Genomic DNA, 19,333 nt, shown 5'->3' on the forward strand with positions numbered 1-19,333 from the left:
TCATGTGCTTTGACCTAACAATTCCAATTCTAGTTCTATATGCAGAAGAAATTATAAAAAAGGGAAAAGTCCTACACATTTCAAAATATTCATAGAAGTTCTTTTTGTAGTAGCAAAGAAATTGAAATTGAGGGGATGCCCATCAATTGGGGAATGGCTAAACAAGCTAGTACATGAATACTATGAAATACTATAATTCTATAAGAAACCATAAATGGTCTGACTCTAGGGAAGCATGGACTGACTTTCAGAATCTGCTGCTGAGGGAAGGGAGGAAAACTAAGAGAACAATGTATACATTAACAAAAACTTTGTGAGATGAACAACATTGATGGTAGCAGCTCTTCTCAGCAGTTCAGAGAGCTAGGACAACTGTATTAGACCAGCTATGGACATTGTTTTTCCCATTCAGAGAAAGAAAAACAAAGCAACACACACACACACACACACACACACACACACACACACTCACACATCTTTTGAACACTTTATAAAAATTAACTCTTGGGAGCAGCTAGGTGGCACAATAGATAGAGGATCAGTCCCAGAATCAAGAGAACCTGATTTCAAATTGGGTCTCAGACACTTAATAATTGCCTAGCTGTGTGACATTGGACAAGTCACTCTTAACCCCATTGCCTTAAAAGAAAAAAGAAATTAACTGATTAAAAATTTAACTCTTATATATCTTCTTCCCTTAATCCTAAATCCTCATTCAGAAAATAACTAATCTAAAATTTGTTTATCAAAAATATGTATGTACAATGCAAACCTGACTCTTCACTGCTGAAGTGTGTGTGTGTGGGGGGGGGTGCTGAGGTGGGAAGGGAGGGTGGAAGGAAATTTTGTAACTTAAAAATAAAAGTGTGCAGATGTGTGAAAAATGGAACATTATTTCACTATTGATGGAGTTATTAAAAGCTCTAAATCTTCTGGAGTACAAATTGGAAGTATAATAAGGAGCAATAAACTTTACTTGTCCTTTGATATAACAATACTACTACCAAGGCTATATCCCAAAGAGATCTAAAGGAGGGGAAGAGTTCTATATGTACAAAATATTCATGACAGTTCTTCTTATAGTGTCAAAGAATTGGAAATTGAGGGGATGTCCATTAATTGGAGAATGATTTAAAAAATTATGGTATGTGAATGAGATGTAGTTCTGTAACAAATTATGAGCAGCCAGACTTTAGAAGAGCCTGGAAAGATTTGCATGAATTGATGCTGAATGAAGAGCACGGAATCAGAGGAACATTGTATACAATAGCACAACATAGTGAGATGATCAACTATGATGGATACAGCTCTTCTCAGCTGTTCAGTCATATGGAATCTGAATGGATTTCAGAGCATACTATAATTTTAAATATTTATTTCCTATTTTTGCTTTCTTTCTCTCTCATGTTCTTCCCCTTAGTTTTAATTCCTCTTTCTCAGCATGGCTAATATGGAATTATCTTAAACATTTTTGTACATGACCTCCTTAGATAGTTTGTCGAAATGGGAAACAGGAGAGGAAGAATGGATCATAGAAAAATAGGACTCACATAATTGGAAAAAATTAATAATAAAGAATGAGTTTGAAAAGTGTGAAATGATTTTGAACTTCAAATTATGGTGACAACCCTTATCCTGGTGGAATTCATCAAAACTATTTAAAAGAGTAAAACATTTAACATTACCCTTTCCTCTCCCCCACTTTAAGTATATTTGTAGGTAGTTGTTAGAGTTCCTGTGTTGACAATCATGAGTCCCTGCCAAACAAGTGGTATCTTTGTTATTTACCCCCTAAATCTATTTTCCTCCACTGCTGAATTATTTCATATGCATCCTATTAATGTACATATTCTTTCCCCTATTCAAATGTCATGCTCTTTGATAAATTAAAAAGTTTCTCATTCTCTAAAATCAGACATAAAGAATGGGAACTGGACAAGGTAACTTCCCAAATCTTTCTACCTCTAAATGTCTACTATTGAGATCCCTTCACCTTGTGAGGTAGGTGTTCCACATTTTTTTCATCCCTATTTAAGGGATAAAGGACCTGAATCTAAGGGGATTTAAGTGACTTATCCATGGCTGCAAAGCTAGAAAATATCAGAGGAAGATTCATTTAATTCAACAAGAATATCATAAGATCATTTATTTAGGAATAGAAATAATCACAGAGGCCACATAGCACAATTACACATCATTTGGAAGATGAGTAAATATAGACCCAAAGAGATGAAAAATTTACCAATAGTCATATGAGTACTAAATAGAAAGAATACTCAAATTTGAACACTGGTCCATATGGCTGGAAGGAACTACAAAGGTCATCTAGTCTGATTCTTTCATTTTACTTGGTCATTTTACTTAGACTCAGAGATATTAGATGGCTTGTCCAATCAGATATTCTGATTGAAGTTCAAAGGCAGGATTTGAAAACAGGTTCTATTGCTGTATTTCTAGGTGCTCTTTCTACAGTGTCACTTTTTCTAGCTATAAACCCAGAATGGTTTGCAATATACTGTCCTATCTATTAAAAGGCAAAGACAATGATGATGCCCAAATATTTATAAAAGGTTTAGGGACCAAAGTGAGTGATTACCCTCCACAAAGAACTTACATTCAGGTTCACATGCTACTTCTAAGACTAACATTAAATTACCTGCCAGGTATTTGTTCCCTCATTAGTCCATCATTCAACTAGGTTGTAGAACCTGAATAGGATTTACATAAGAAATTCAAGTTATTTGAAAGCTGTCAACATGAGTTTTCTTTTCAAGCTTCCATTGTATTTCAAGATATCAAAAATTTCATTCTGATGCCATCTGTATCAGATATCTGATAAAGATGGCAGCCCTTTCCAATCCTTAATAAATAATTAAGTTTAGTAACAGTGTAGTAAATTAGTAACAGTGTAGTAAATTGCTTACGTTGCCTCAGAATAATTTACTACACTGTTACTAAACTTTTGGTTTCAAGTTTCTCCTCCTGTAAGAAGGTTGACCTCAGATGACATTCTACTTTGTGATTGTTGATCTATCAGTCTATCAATTGTGTCTGACTTGTTTAGAGCTCATGCATCAAACTATGTCAGACCCTTCTATGCTTTACTGTCTCTCCAAGATTATGTTCATTTTGTTGTGTGACACTATCTTTCACTATCCCCATTTTTTCTTTTGCCTTCAATCTTTCCCAATATCAGGGTATTTTTCTAATAGATTCCATATTCTCATTTTGTGGACAATGTTTTTAAACTTCAGCTTCAGTATTAGACTTTTTTGGTGAATAACCTAAAATAATTTCTTAAAGTATTGACCAGTTGATATCATTTCATCATGTCTGATTCTTTGTGATATGCTCTGGATTTTCTTGGCAAAGATACTATAGTGGTTTACCCTTATTTTATCTAGCTTCTTTTCAGATGAGCAAGGTAAAGTATCTTACCCATGGTCACATAGCTAGTAAGCCTACGTTTGGATTTGGATTCAGGTCTTCTAGACTCCAAAGTCAGCTCACCATACACTGTACCATCTAACAGTGACATACTGGCCTGCCCCCCAGTGTAAGTATTTCCAGCTTTGGATATCTACTTTCCAAAGTCTCCATTATGATAACATAGGATCACTCTTGTTTTACTTCCATAGCACATTGAGGTATGGAAGTGAGGATAAAAATAACACTCACCATAATGATCTGCTACGAATTTTTTTTTTTTTTTTTGCAAGGCAGTGAGGTTAAGTGGCTTACCCAAGGCCACACTGCTAGGTAATTATTAAGTGTCTGAGGCCACATTTGAACTCAGGTCCTCTTTACTCCAGGGCTGGTGCTCTATCCACTGCTACATCTAGCCCCCACCCCCCGCATCACCTAGCTGCCCCTACTGATTTTTTGAATGTTGTTCTGTTTTTTTCCAGATACATGTAAAGAAAGGTTTCAGCATTCATCTTTTTGGAAGCTGCTGAGTTCCACATTTTTCTAATTCACTTCCTTCTTTTCTCCCTCCCCACTTAGCAAGTAATCTGATACAGGTTATGCATTAGCAATAATGTTTACCATATTTCAGTATTAGTCATATTGTGAAAGAACAACCAGAAATAAAGGGGGGGGAGAACCATGAGAGAAATAAAAAATATAAAGCAAGTTTTAAAAATTTAAAATAATATGTTTTATAATTCTTTCTCTGGATGTGGAAAAAAATTTTCCACCACAAGACTTTTAGAATTGTTTTTGATCTCTGAGCTGCTGAGGAAAGCTAAATGCATTTGATCATCATACAGTGTTTCTATTAATGTGTGCAGTGTTCTCATTCTGTTCACTTCACTCACCATTAGCTTATGCAAGTCTTTCTAGAGTTTTCTGAAGGCCATTTGCTCATGATGCCCCAATTGTTGCACATCTCCATTTCCAATTCTATATCATTATAAAAAGAGGTGCCATAAATACATTTGAACATGTTAAGACTTTTCTCATTTTTATGATATCTTTTGGATACAGAGTTGCAGCATTACTGGATCAAAAGGTATGCCCAGTTTTATTGTCCTTCCTGTGTAATTCCAAATTATTCTCTAAAATACTTAAATTGGCTCCCAACTCTACTAACAGTGATTTGCTATTAATTTTAGCAACTCAAGTTTTCATAATATAACTTAAAATTTTACTGTTTTCCTTATTGCCACCATCCTCTGTCAGTCCCAAGTCTCCTCTCAAATGAACAATTTGACGTTCCTCCTATTTGGTTTTGAGCCTTTCTTTACTTGATCTTTCACTAAAATGCTGTGATTTATCTAAAGTTAAAGTTTGATCAAGAGAGTCCTCAGTAAACAAAAATGGTTTCCTATTACCTCTGGAATCAAATAAAAACTTATCTGTCCTTTATATCTTTTCTCAGATCCCCTTCTTATATTTTTGGGTCAGATGTTGCTCCCTTCCTGTGTCTTTGTGATTCAGTTATGTAGGTTTCTTCCTTGTTTGCACATGTTGTCCTGAATCCTCAAGTGTATTCCTTCCTTACCTCTATCTATGGAAATTCTTGCTATCTTTCAAGATTCTTCTCAGGAAAAAATGTACCTTCTCAGCAATCTTCCCTGTTTCAAATGCATTCACCTCCCTTCCATTTGTATACTGTAGGTATATATAATAGTGTATACTGCATATCCCCCATTTCCCAATAGAATATAAAATTTGCTACTTGAAAACATGGATGGCTTTCCTTTGTGTTTTCATGTTGAGTTTGGTTAAGTTTTGGGAAAATGGTAAGTACTTAATCTTTAATTACTGATCAATTGTTGAATGTGATGGTTCATTCTCAAAGAGAACAAAATGATGACATTATGTCAGTGACAAGGTTGTGTGTGCAACGCTGCCTGATTAGATCAATGAAATCTCAAAAGCCTCTACCCACAAAAGCTATGTTTTATTGGAAAAATTGTTACAGTGACAAAAACAAAGCTCTCTGAAGTGATTATATGTATCTGAAATCCACAAACTTTCAAAAGATGCATCATGTTGACATTAAACCTTAATATCTTTGTGTCTAAGATAGAATTCTGTATAGAATTAAGTTGAGTATTTTTAAGTCAACCTTTTATAAATATCCATTTCATTTAAATTATTAAATATTCAAAGTATTACCCCAAAGTGTATTTGAGCAGCAATTCATTGGTCAATAAATCATGGATTTGAATTGAGTCAATTGAATCATGGACAAATGCTCCTAATTGTATTTTTAAGAAACTGGATAGTAGTAAAATGACAATATAATCTTAAGAGGTATCATTGAGTCATTATTCTTGTCTAAATATGGTCATTTTTTTAACAGTATGAAAGAAACTGGATTAAGTCATAAACAGTGGAGGGGTCCTGTTTCATCCAACTGCAAGCAATGTCCAGTGGCTTACACCAATCTTGTATGTGGTTCAGATGGTCACACTTACTCTTCACAGGTAAAACCTAATATTATCCTTCAATTAATAGCATTGCACTAATATTAGATTTTTAAAATGAGTTCCCTTAAAGAACTTAGATCATAAGATTTAGATGTAGAAGGCTTCTTTAAAGTCATATGTTTCAAATATGTGCTCTGCTGCTAGATAACCTTGGACAAATCAATTCATAGCCTCTGTAAGTGATCATTCTGAAGGAGATGTCTGTGCTGTTCTTTGTTTATATTTCTGTACAACTCTAAAATGTGTTATGCCTCTTCTTGTTGCATCTTTGTTCAGTAACAAATAATTGGTAACTATTATTAAAAGTTCTAAATATGGTTCTGCTTTACCAGTAGTATTCATTTGAATGCAAATTTTCATTTAACAGTTATAGGTAGAGTCAGGAGGACCTGAGCTCAAATTCAATTTCACACATTAGACATTTACTAGCTACTTCCCTGTACACACAGCTTATTGCTAATTACCTTGAAACAAATTAGAAGGAGAAACTTGAGTGGGGATAGAAGGAAATATACTTCTGCAGTACATGGAACTTACACAAAAATTGACCTTGTACTAGGGTATAAAAACCTTATAATCAAATACAGAAAGACAGCAATAGTGAATTCTTCCTTCTCATATCATAATGCAATAAAAATCACATGCAATAATGGGCCATGGAGAGATAGACCTAAATTAATTCGAAACTAAATAACCTAATTTAAAAGAATGAGTGTATCAAAAAATAAATTTTGGAAAGAATTAATGACTTCAGCCTACATAATGACAATAATGAGACTACATACTAAAACTTAAGGGATACAGCCAAGGCAGTTGTCAATGAATAAATTATATCTTTAAATGCTTACATGAATAAATTAGAGAAAGAGGACATCAATAAAGTAAACATGCAACTAAAATACTGGAGAAAAACAAATGAAAACCCCCCAATCAAATACCAAACTAGAAATTTTAAAAATTAAAGATATTAATAAAATCTAAAGCAAGAAAATTATTGAACTTATAAATAAAACCAAGAGTTGGATTTATGGGAAAAAACCAATAAAAGTGATAAAACTCTGGTTAATGAGATTAAAAAACAAAATTGCTAGTATTATATTTAAAAAAGGTGAACTCACCACCAATGATGAAGAAATTAAAGTGATAATTCAGAATCATTTTGCCTAACTGTATGCCAATAAATTTGATAATCTAAATGAAATGGATGAATATTTATAAAAATATAAGTTGCCCAGGTTAAATGAAGAGGAAATTAAATGTCCAAATGAAATTATTTCAGAAAAAGTAATTCAACAAGCCATTCTTGAACTCCCTAAGAAAAAATCTCCAGGGCCAGATGGATTCACAAATGAATTCTATCAAACATTTAAGGAACAATGGATTCCAATTCTACATAAACTTTTTGGAAAAATAGGTGAAGACAGACCTCTGCCTAACTCTTTCTATGACGCCATTATGGTACCAAGACCTAAACCAGGAAGAGTCAAAACAGAGAAAGAAAACTATAGACCTATCTCTCTAATGAATATAGATGCAAAAATCTTAAATAAAATCTTATCAAAGTGATGACAGCTAATTATCACTGGGATAATATACTACAACAAAGTAGGATTTATCCCAGGAATACAAGATTGTCTCAATATTATGAAAGTATAATTGATTATATCAATAACAAACTTAAAGGAATAATATGATTATCTCAATAAATGCTAAAAAAAGCCTTTGACAAAATACAGCACTCATTTCTACTAAAACACTAGAAAAGAAAGGAATAATGGATTATTCCTTAGAATGATTATCTATCTGAAAACATCAAAAAGCATTATATGCAATGAGGATAAGCTACAGGCATTCCCAAAAGGATTGGGGTTAGACAAGAATGCACCCTATAACTACTGCTATACAATATTGTGTTAGATATTTTAGTTTCACTAATAAGAGAAGAAAACAAAATTGAAAGAATTAGAATTGGGAGGGAAGAAACAAAACGCTCACTCTGCAGATGACATGATAGTATACCTAGAAAATCCTTAAAAAATCATCTAAAATTATTAGAAACAATCAACTACTTTAGGGAAACTCACAGGATAAAAAAATACCCTCAGAAATCCTCAACAGTTCTACATATTACTAGCTAGATATAGCAGAAAGACCCAGAAAGAGAAACCCCATATAAATTAACTTCAGACAATATAAAATTCTTGAGAGTCTGCCCACCAAAGCAGACTCAGAAACTCTTTGAAAATAATTATAAAACACTTCTCCCACAAATAAAATCAGATTAAATAACTGGGCAAATATCAAATGCTCATGGATAGGTCAAGCTAATATAATAAAATGACAATCCTACCTAAATAAAACTATTTATTTAGTGCCTTACCAATTAAACTTCCAAAAAATTAATTAATGAGCTAGAAAAAAATAGTAACTAAATTCATATGGTGGAACAAAATACAAGAAAATCCAGGAATTTAATGAAAACAAAATGTGCAAAAAAAAGTAGTTTAGCATTACCAAATCTAAAATTGTAGTTTAAAGCATCAATCATCAAAACTGTCTGGTATAGACTAAGAAATAGATTGGTGGATCAGCAGAATAGCCTAGATGCAAAAGAGATACCAAGAATTGATTATAATAATCTGCAGTTTGATCAACCCAAAGAGTCTAGCTTCTGGAATAAAAATTCTTTCTTTGATAAAAACTTTTGGGAAAAATTGTAAACTAGTATAGCAGAAACTTGAATTAGACCAATATCTCACACCCTATACCAAGATAAGAACAAAATCAGTACAGGATTTAGCCATAAAAGACAAAATTATAAGCAAATTGGGAGATCATGGAGTAGTTTGCCTGTCAAATCTATGGAAAGGGAAGCAGTTTATGTTCAAGGAAGAGATGGAGAACATCATTAAAAACAAACTAGATAATTTTGATTACATTAAATTAAAAAAAAAACTTTTGCACAAATAAAACCACTGTAACCAAGATCAAAATGTAGTAAATGTAGTAAATTGGGAAACAGTTCTTCAACTAGTATTTCTGACAAAGGAGTAATTTCTAAAATATATAGAGAACTGAAGTAAAAAGAGAATTAAAAAGAGAACTAATAAAAAAGCAATCCATTCCCCAATTGACAAATGGTCAAAGGATATGCAGAGGCAATTTACAGACAAGGAAATCAAAGTGATCCATAGTCATATGAAAAATTACTCTAAATCATTCTTGATTAAAGAAATGCGAATTAAAGCATCTAGGTACCACCTCATACCTCTCAGATTGACCAATATGACCAAAAAGGACAATGATCAATATTGGAAGTAATGTGGGAAATCTGGGACTCTAATACTGTGAATCAGCTTTTCTGGAGAGTAATTTGGAATTATGCCCAAAGGGCAATAAAAATGTTCATACCCTTTGATTCAGCAATACCACTACTGAGTCTCTATCCTGAAGTTCTCATGAAAAAGGGTAAAAACATCACTTGCGCAAGAATATTCAGAATAGTTCTGTTTGTGTTGGCAAATAATTGGAAATTGAGTGAATTTCCATCAACTGGGGTATGCCTGAACAAATTATGTTACATTTGTATCATGGAACACTATTGTTCCATTAGAAACCAGGAGGGGTGGGAATTCTGGGGAATCTTGAAAGATTTGCATGAGCTGCTTGTGAGCAAGATGAGCAGAACCAGAAAAATGTTGTAGACCATAACAGCAATGTGGGGTTTATGATCACCTTTAATGGACCTGCTTAGTTCATCTGTGCAATAATCAGGGACAATTTTAGGGAATTTCCAGTGAAGAATACCATCTGTATCCAGAGAAACAATTGTGGAGTTAAACAAAGACCAAATATTATCACATTTAATTTTTTTTAAAAAAACAAGTTATCTTATGTTTTATTTAAGTTTGCTATCTTTTATATTTTATTTTTCCTTATGGATATGATTTTTCTATCAACACATTCAATTTTGATCAATTTATAGTATGGAAACAATTTAAAGACTCTCAAGTATTTTATATTGTCTCAAGTATTTTATATTGTCTCAAGTATTTTATATTGTCTCAAGTTATTTTATATGGGGTTTCTCTTTGGGTCGATCAAACTGCCTTCTGCATGGGGTGGTAGGAGGGAAGTGAGATTGGGGGAGAAATTGTAAAATTAAAAAAATAAGAATAGCTATACTTTGGAAAAAAATTAAAAAGTATAACTGGCCAAGTGGAAAAATAATATAACTTACCAAAAAGTAAAATTAACCAATTGGGAAAGGAAACACAAAAGGTAACTGAAGGAAAAACAACCCTAAAAATAAGAAATGAACAAATGGAAACTAATAACTATAAAGAAATTAAGACTACATCAAAGAAAATCAAAAGGTTGAAAAACTGAGGAAAATTTAAAATAAAAGTTAGGAAAAATAACCTACAAGGAAAATAGATCCAGGAGAGGTACTTTATCTATTAGTATATTTGATGGCCTCAACCAAAAAGTGCTTGGAAAATATCTTTTAGGAAATTATCATGGAAAGGTGCCCTAATATTCTAGAACAAGAAAATCAAATAGTTCTTGAAGAATCCATTGATCATATCCAGAAAGAGACTGCTAAACACAAACTCCAGTGTCTTTTTTACTATAGCCAAATTTCAGTGATTTCTGATAAAGAAATAAGTCCTGGAACCAATCCAAATGTAGAGATTCAAATACCAAAATCCACAGTCAGGATTACACAGAACTTATCATCTTCAACATTAAAGGAAAGTTGAAGGAATATCATACCCTGGAGGGCACAGCATTACAACCAAGAATCAATTACCTTTCAAAATTTAGCATAACATTTCATGGGATAAAAAAGATCAGAATCGAACATAAAATTCAATCATCTGAAACAAAACTTAAGAAATGCGTAAAAATAGTAAACAGTAAAGGGGAAAATGTTCATCTAAAACATTAAATTGTATATATCCCTACATGAGAATCGCAATAAAGTGTTTATGATGTGATGAAATTTATCAATGAACTCTTGAGAATTGTACTTCTATTAGTATATATAAATAGTCTATACTTTAACAAAAGATGTGGGAACAAGACAGAGATAGAATAATTAAGACACAAAAAAAGAAGGTTATACTAGGAGAAGAAGGCATTAGAGGATAACTAACACCACATGATTAAGCATAAAGAAACTATTATAGTAAATGGAAAGAAATGGAGGGTGGGAGCACTCAGTAAATCTTGTTTTAATAATTTGGCTCAAAAGGGAATAAAATACATTCCCAACTGGGAGTGAGAAATTTATCATTCCCTATAGGGCAAGAGAGGTAAGGAAGGGAAAGAATTGGGAAGGTAGGCTTATAAAAGGGAAAGGGAAAGTAAAGATAAAATTAAAGTAAAAATAAAAAAAAATGAAGCAAAAATGGAAAGTGAGAAGAAAAGGAAAGACAGTAGAGAGATTGGAGGGCGAATTGAAACAGGTAGCAGATAGAAGCAGAACAATGTTGAGGGAGATATAAGGGGAAAGCAGAGAGAAAAGTGCAAATATGGGGAAAAACAGGATGAAGGGAACTACAAAATTTATAATCTTAACTATGAATCAGAATGGGATGAAATTCTCCCATAAAATGGAAGTAGGTAGCAGAGTGTATTACAAATCAGAATCCTACAGTAAGTTGTTTACAAGAAACACATATGAAGCAGAGAGATAACACATAGGGAGAGATATAAGGTTGGAACAAAATATATGGTACTTCAGCTAAAGTTAAAAATAAGGGAGTAGCAATCCTTATCTCAGACAAAGCATATGAAAAATAAATCTCATTAAAATGAATAATAAAGGAGAAAGACATTGTAAAGACTTAGAGGCATATATGAAATTTTGTGAAATACTCCTTATAATGACCATCAACTGTAGAATGACTGAAAAAGTCATTTTGGTATTCAAATGTTATGCAGTGCTATTAATCTGTAAGAAATCATAAACAACCTGACTTCAGAAATGTATGGAAAATTATATTACCTGATATTGAATGAAATGAACAGAAATGCACACATCAGTAGGTTTGTTTTGAGATGATCAACTGTAATGGTCACAGTTCATGATCAACAACAATCCTGAGAGACATGTTGAAGTGAATGCTATCACCATCCAGAGGGGAGAAACAAAATAAAACAAAACAAGATAATTGATTCTGAATACAGAGTAAAGCAGCAAGCATGCTGTGCTCACTTTTTAAAACTCTTTGATGTTTTTTTTTCTTTCTCATTTTTCTCCCTTTGCTCTAATTCTTCTTTCACAAGAACTAATATGGAAATATGTTAAACAAAAATATACATGTATAACATATATCAGGTTGTTTGCTTCCATGGGGAGGGGAAAGGGAAAGGAAGGGTAGTTGAAAAATCTGGTCATAAATTTTTCCCCTTTCCAAATATTTGACAGAAAGATAATTTCTTGATCTCTCTCTCTCTCTCTCTCTCTCTCTCTCTCTCTCTCTCTCTCTCTCTCTCTCTCTCTCTCTCTGGTTTTGTAAAAACACACAGTAAATTTCACAAATCATCATTTCAACTTTATAATTTTCTCTCTCATTCCCTTCCTTCCCCCCATCCCTGATAGAAAGCAATCTAATATAGGCTCTACATGTTACTTATGCTAAATTTTATTAATCATATTGTGAAACAATCAAATTTAATGGAAGAAAAGAACATTAAAGTGAAAAAATGACAATACATAGAACAACTTTTATTAATTAAAGATATTAAATTTTGTTCTGCATTTAAACTCCACCGTTTCCTCTCTGGATTTGGGTAGTATTTTCCATCACAAGACTTTTAAAATTGTCTTTGATTATTGTACTCCTGAAATGAACAAATCTATCATAGTTGATTATTACCCGAGGTTGTTAGGGTATAGAATGTGCTTCACATTCTACTCTTTTCACTCAGTTCATGTTCGTCTTTCCAGGCTTTTCTGAAGTCCTTTCCTCTCATGTCTCCTTATGGAACAATAATGTTTGATCACAATCTTATACCACAATTTGCTCAGCCATTCCCATATCATTGAGCAACCTCTCAATTTCCAATTATCTGCTGCCGTGAAAAGAGCTGCTATGAATATTTTTGTACATGTGGGGTTTTTTTTTACCATTTTCCATGACCTTTTTGGGATACAGATCTAGGAGTGGTATTGCTAGATATGTATGAATAAAATTTTATTATAAAAATGTTGTTTCAGTAATATCAGGCATCCCATTTTTGTCAGTGAAGAGCTTTTATTGGAACTACTGTGTTTGTTTGCTGAATAATGTGTGATCTGACATCATATTCTGATTCCAGTATCGCTCTCTGAGATAATGAAAGTTCTCATCCATATGTGTATTACTTTTGACTTTACAGATAATGACTTATGCTTTCTTGGCTTTGTGAAACTTAATATGTCCTCCTGAAAATCCTTTAAGAGAATCTACTTCATGTTCAGGGAGTCTTCCTTTTAAATATTTTTAAAGCTCAATTATAAAATTAATAGAAAAATTGATTTGGATTCAGGAAGTCCTAAATTAAATGTGTCCTCAGACCCTTATTAGGTAATTTTGTTCAAAACATTTCACATATTTTTACCTCAGTTTTCTCACTTGAAAACTGGAAATAATCACTACAAAAATACAAACACCTGGCTCATAGTTTTGCTTTGTAAATAACTATCAGAATAATTACATGGACAACAGAAGAGCAAGCAAAAGGTAAATCCCTATGCTTTGCTCTCCCTATGTGACTGACCCACTTTTTTTTTCTTTAGTGTTACATCTCTCTGTTTGTATCGTTTATGTAACTTCTATACAGTTTTGCCTTGGCAATAGAAAGTATTCCAAAAATCTTCTTGTAGATTTAGGCTTTAATAGCTTAAATTTGCATAAGATTTTTAACAGAATGAATTTTATTACTTATTCTTATCTATTCAACTATATTTGTGTGTTGGGATGACTTGGAAATCTATACAATGTAACTTCTTTTTTCCACTTCTTTCACCATATTGTAAAAATCACATTAAAATATGCACAATATATTTCTTTAGAAATTGTTATTAATTTTCTTCTGTTTTAAAGGAATATATATATATATATTATAAAAATCCCAGAATATCAAAATAAAGGTTTGTTCAAAGTTATTTGAGAGGCAATCACTCCTGAAATTGATGTGAAGATGGAAATCCTTGTTCCCTTCCTTCAGGCAAAGTTTATTGTGATTGTATCGTCAAGCTTCAGTAAGAGCTAGGGATTGTTCTGCAATCTAGTGATGGTCTCCTACCAGGAACAGATTTGTCATTGACTAGTGCAAATTGTACAATGCATTCTTGGAGTACAAGTCAATAAATAGCATCAGTGATATAGAACTAAATAGGGCAACACTAACATAATTTCCCCAGGGTCCCCAACTTTGGGAATGATCTGGCCACTTCTCTATCAGATTTAGTCATGTCATGCCATGCCATGCCATGCCATGCCATGCCATACCCTGTTCAGTACTGAGCCTGATTATTGTAAACACTACAAAAGTGTCTTATGGTATTAAGCTGCTAGAGGAGAAGGAGGAAGAGAGGCATATAGATTATAGATATATAGGCCAGTATTCAACAGCTGCCCTTTACATTTTGTTTTGCTATTGTATTTGAATTCCAAAAGTTTAGGAAAATGATATAAATCCATGGAAGCAAAGATGTTAATAAATGAATTCATTTGGTGATTTCCTAGTCTAGTATGGCCTTTGTATGAAGTATAAAAATGATTCATATTTAAAGTTTTAAATGACTCTTATTTTCAAATTTTATAAACATTACTTCAGCATTTGAAAGACATATTTAGTGGCATATGTTTTTTTGTTGTGATAGGTATATGATGTAGATATTACCTTGAACTTTGAATCATAAGACCTGATTCTAGATATGTTAATAAGATTCTTACTACCCTTGCTTTCACTTTCCCAGACCTTGTTGTACTCATTTTCAAAGTAAAGGGACTGGGTTTAATCATCCATAATATCTGAATCAGACTGTTCTTTATATTTTTTTTGCGATGTTAACCTTATAAGGAAGAACCTTCATAGGAAGAATTAAGCAATAGAATGTAGGTAGCACAGAGAATAGAGTATTGAACCTAGAGTCAGGAAGGCTCAACCCCTCTTAATTTGCATATGGACTAGGACCCTTACTAACTTGTTTTTATCACCCTTTTTATTTTTATTTATTTATTAAAGATTTTATTTATTTTGACTTTTACAATTTTCCCCCCTAATCTTACTTCCCTCACTCCACGCCCCCCCCCACAGAAGGCAATTTGTCAGTCTTTACATTGTTTGCATGGTATACATTGATCCAAATTAAGTGTGATGAGGGAAAAATCATTTCCTTAAGGTAGAAACAAAAAAGTATAAGAGATAGCAGGATCAGACAATAAGATATCAGTTTTCTCCTCCTAAATTTAAGGTAATAGTCCTTGGTCTTTGTTCAAACTTCACAGTTCCTTCTTTGGATACAGATGGTATTCTCCATTGCACAGAGCCCCAAATTGTTCCTGATTGATGCACTGATGGAATGAGCAAGTCCATCAAGGTTGATCATTGCCCCCATATTGCTGTTAGGGTGTACGGTATTTTTCTGGTTCTGCTCATCTCACTCAGCATCAGGTGAACTATGTTTCAATCTATTATTGCATATTTATAAAGCACTGAGACCACAAAAAAGAATTGGATATTATATAATACGGTAGTTACTATGTAAATCAGGCAACTGAATCAGAATTTTGGAAATGAAAGGATGCTTATTAACCATTTATTCTGAACAGGATTAAAAAAGCCAAGCAATGAGAAGGAATGGTAAAGCATCTAATATGGTAAGTAAGTGGATAGATAGATACTGTTTGATAATGCAACAGATTAATAGAATATTAGAGTTGGAAGAAATAAATATCTATTTCAATTAACAAAATAATACATATTAAAATACATTTAAACTTTGTATATAGACTTTTAATGAGAGGAATTTAATTATTAACTAGTCAACCAATCACCATTTGATAAGGCCCCAAGTCAGGAACACACTGTGTTAGGTGTAGGGGACTAAAAAAGCATTCAGCCCCACCCCCCAAAAAATCTTCTTCACTTTTAAGTGGCTTTAATCTTCAGGTATTTTTTTCCTTATGTCAAGGCTAAATTTGCCTTCCCCTGTACCCACCCCCCATCACTTCCATTTATTAAATGTAAAGATAAGTCAACCATGTCAGCTCCATCATTCTCATGATAATCTTTCTAATACTTGGAGACAGTTATTGTGACCTCCAGAGATATTCATTACTCCACTGCCATGGACGTTCTTTGTGCCCTCCTAGTTCATAGTATTATAGCAGATCCCCTTTCCATCTGATTATTGTCCTTGTCTTTATATGCATCTTCTTCAAATGATGCACCATATGTGTTGAACACTTTCTTCTGAGTCATTTGATTGTTTTGTGGGTAGCAAAAACTCAGTTCTTGCTGAGTGGTCAGACCTCTTCCTTTTTTAAGTTTTACCTGACTTGGATGACACTCTACTACTACAACACAAATAATTTTCAATCTGTAATTCAGTGACACTTTATTTACATTTGTTCAGTGCTGGGGTTTAGTTAATATTGAAATATAATAGTGTATATTTAGAGTATATTGAAATATTACTCATTTTTCCAAATTCAATTTAATGTTTACTCTTCTCTTATTTCTGGGTTCAATTAATTTTTACCTACAAATATCATCTTCTAAATATAGATATTCATGAAATAATTCCCCTGTTGATCATTGAACTACACAAAATAATCTGGTCACAAAATATTCTTCATTCATTTTGATTTTATTTTGTATGTGGAACTTTTGAGCCATTGAGGAGACCTATTAGTGTGCTAATAAATATTAGCTGAACCTCACTATATGTGATATTGTATATTCCATTTGATTTTTCTACTGACTTCTCCAAAGACACTGATGAAAACTTAGGGGGAAACATCTCCTTTTGATCCTTTCTTTGGCATCAATGTTTGATGTCAATATGTGACAGACAAAATCATAGTATCCTATATGATATTAGGACATATACATGGAAATGCCTTCATTGGATGGATCCACATTCTCTTTATTAAATTTTGAAGCAGATTAGAAATAATTTTCCCCAAAACTAATGACATATTTTTGTTCTCTCTTTAAATTAGTATATCTCATGTTCTTGCCAACAATGAATTAAAGAAAAATAGTTATTCACAAATGCATTTTGAAAAACTATTTAATATGATGCCTAAATAAATCTTGTTAATATAGTTATCAGCTGTTAGAATGAAGCCCTGTGGTCTAAGATAGAGTATTGAAGTTGGAGTCAGGTAAACTTCATTTCAGCTTCCTTTCCACTACTGAATAATTATAGCTTTAATCTCTTAGAATCTCTTTCATTTTCTGTAAAATGAAAATTAAAAAGTAGTAATTAAAAAAATAGTAAGTTCTAACAATTTATTTTTATTATACATATTTATATTTATGTTTATAAATATCTATAGAGCCAGAGACAGAAAGATATTATATATACATATATCACTTTTTGATATTGAAAATGATCATATGCACATGAATATGTGTATATAAATATAGGTTTTTAATTATATGTATGCATGCACATATTTGTAAGCACATGTGCCTATGCATGCCAATGATGATCAGCAGGTGAACTGATTATAGTTACTTATTTGCTTTACTTTCTATCCTTACAGATAGAATTTGATGTATCCTGAAAACTTTTGTGACCACTTTATTGAATAATAGCAAAAATACTGTATTTTTTTAGGATCTATTGTGATTCAGTTGTTCAGTCATGTCCAGCTCTTCATAGGAAATCAATACTGCACATGGTTTTTCTGAGCAGATCCTGCAGTGGTTTGCCATTTCCTTCTCCAATGCATTACAGCATAAGCATATTTTTCTACTATATGTTCTGTTAAAAAAGAAAGGCTAAATTAGGTACTATATCATTATTTAGTTATTTATTATTAAATTATAAAGAAAGATTTTACTAAGGAAAGGAATACATATATATATATATATATATGTGGGGGGGGAGAGTAATAGAACTTTTAATGACTTCTGCCACATAAAAATGGAAAAATAAAAATGATAAAATTAAGGAAAGAATGGAAAATTATATGCATTTTCTGAAAAGGGGGTTATTATTGCAAATGAGGTCTTTTTTTGTTCAGTACTCTAAGAATTCTTCAGTCTATTCCTCTGTATTTGGCACAGTATCAAATTACTCTGACAACCTCTCCAATCTCTTTTGCACTATTTCTTCCATATTGAAGAGCTCTAGTTTCCTATTTAGTCCATTTACCATAGTCTAATACATTTCAGAACCCTCATTTGCTTTTGAACATAGCCAATTAAGAGTATTAAATTATTTGTCTGTCTTTCTCAGAGCTGCCTAGAAAGTTCAGCTGTGGGTGCAGCACTGTTATGGAACATAGATCTCCTGTAAGGCTAAATCCCTTATCAACTCTCTAGATCTAATTTCATTCACCTGTCTAATTAGAGGTTTGGATTATCTAAAGAAGTCCCTTTCAGCTATAAAAACCTATTTCTTTGAGAATTAGCACCTTTGTTTGCTATGGAACACTTCATACATTTATACTGACTTTTATAAATTTTATATATGTAATTTGATTCATATCTTTTGAAAACCAGATATGTCCTTTATTGCAAGAATGATTTAAAGGGGGGAAAATTTGCATTAATTATTAGAAATTAGATAGCAAAGAATTATAATTAAATATTTCTGTGGATGACAATGAAAATTTAAACAACTTTCCAGATCTTCCCAATATGACTTTATCTTTTGGTTAAACTTAATTTGTGGGGATTCTACCTATCCCACCTGTTATTAAAAAATCATTTGAATGATGAATTTGGCATTTCATCTTTTCAAAAGTTATTATAATTTAAAGGTATATATTTATCATTTTTTGTCATCCCTTTGGCAGTTACCAACACCAAGTAGTGACAGTGTGGTACTGTGATTTTATTTTCTCCTTCCCTTTCTTTGTATTCCAGTTCTTAGTACAGCATGTAGAAGTTAGCAGGCTCCTTGACTTAATTAAAAGATAACTATTATGCTCAGTCTTTCTGAGGGCACCGAAACCTCACAAGAAGAATATTTTAATATTTGCATTAAAAACTACCTCCAGAATTAATAAATTCATCAACATAAATAGTTTCTTCCCCACTTTTCAACCCCAACTAATCTCCTAAAAAAATTGTATTATCTTTACTCTCCAGTCTGCCCCAAGTAATAATCTCAGTTTTGGGATATAATGTATTTATTCTAAATATGCTAATGGTGC

At 32.4% G+C, this 19,333-nt stretch overlaps 1 protein-coding gene across 1 annotated transcript in view; it reads left to right on the forward strand.

Moving 5' to 3' along the window:
* The window catches only part of SPOCK3 (SPARC (osteonectin), cwcv and kazal like domains proteoglycan 3), a 740,694-nt gene that overhangs the window by 447,839 nt on the left and 273,522 nt on the right, over positions 1–19,333 (forward strand). Inside the window, exon 5 of the mRNA XM_074227415.1 lies at positions 5,813–5,936. Coding sequence (XP_074083516.1) covers positions 5,813–5,936 — 124 coding nt within the window. The remainder of the gene's footprint in view (positions 1–5,812; positions 5,937–19,333) is intronic.

Source organism: Macrotis lagotis, chromosome 3 (genome assembly GCF_037893015.1).
Source record: "Macrotis lagotis isolate mMagLag1 chromosome 3, bilby.v1.9.chrom.fasta, whole genome shotgun sequence".
Classification (NCBI taxonomy): Eukaryota; Metazoa; Chordata; class Mammalia; order Peramelemorphia; family Peramelidae; genus Macrotis; species Macrotis lagotis.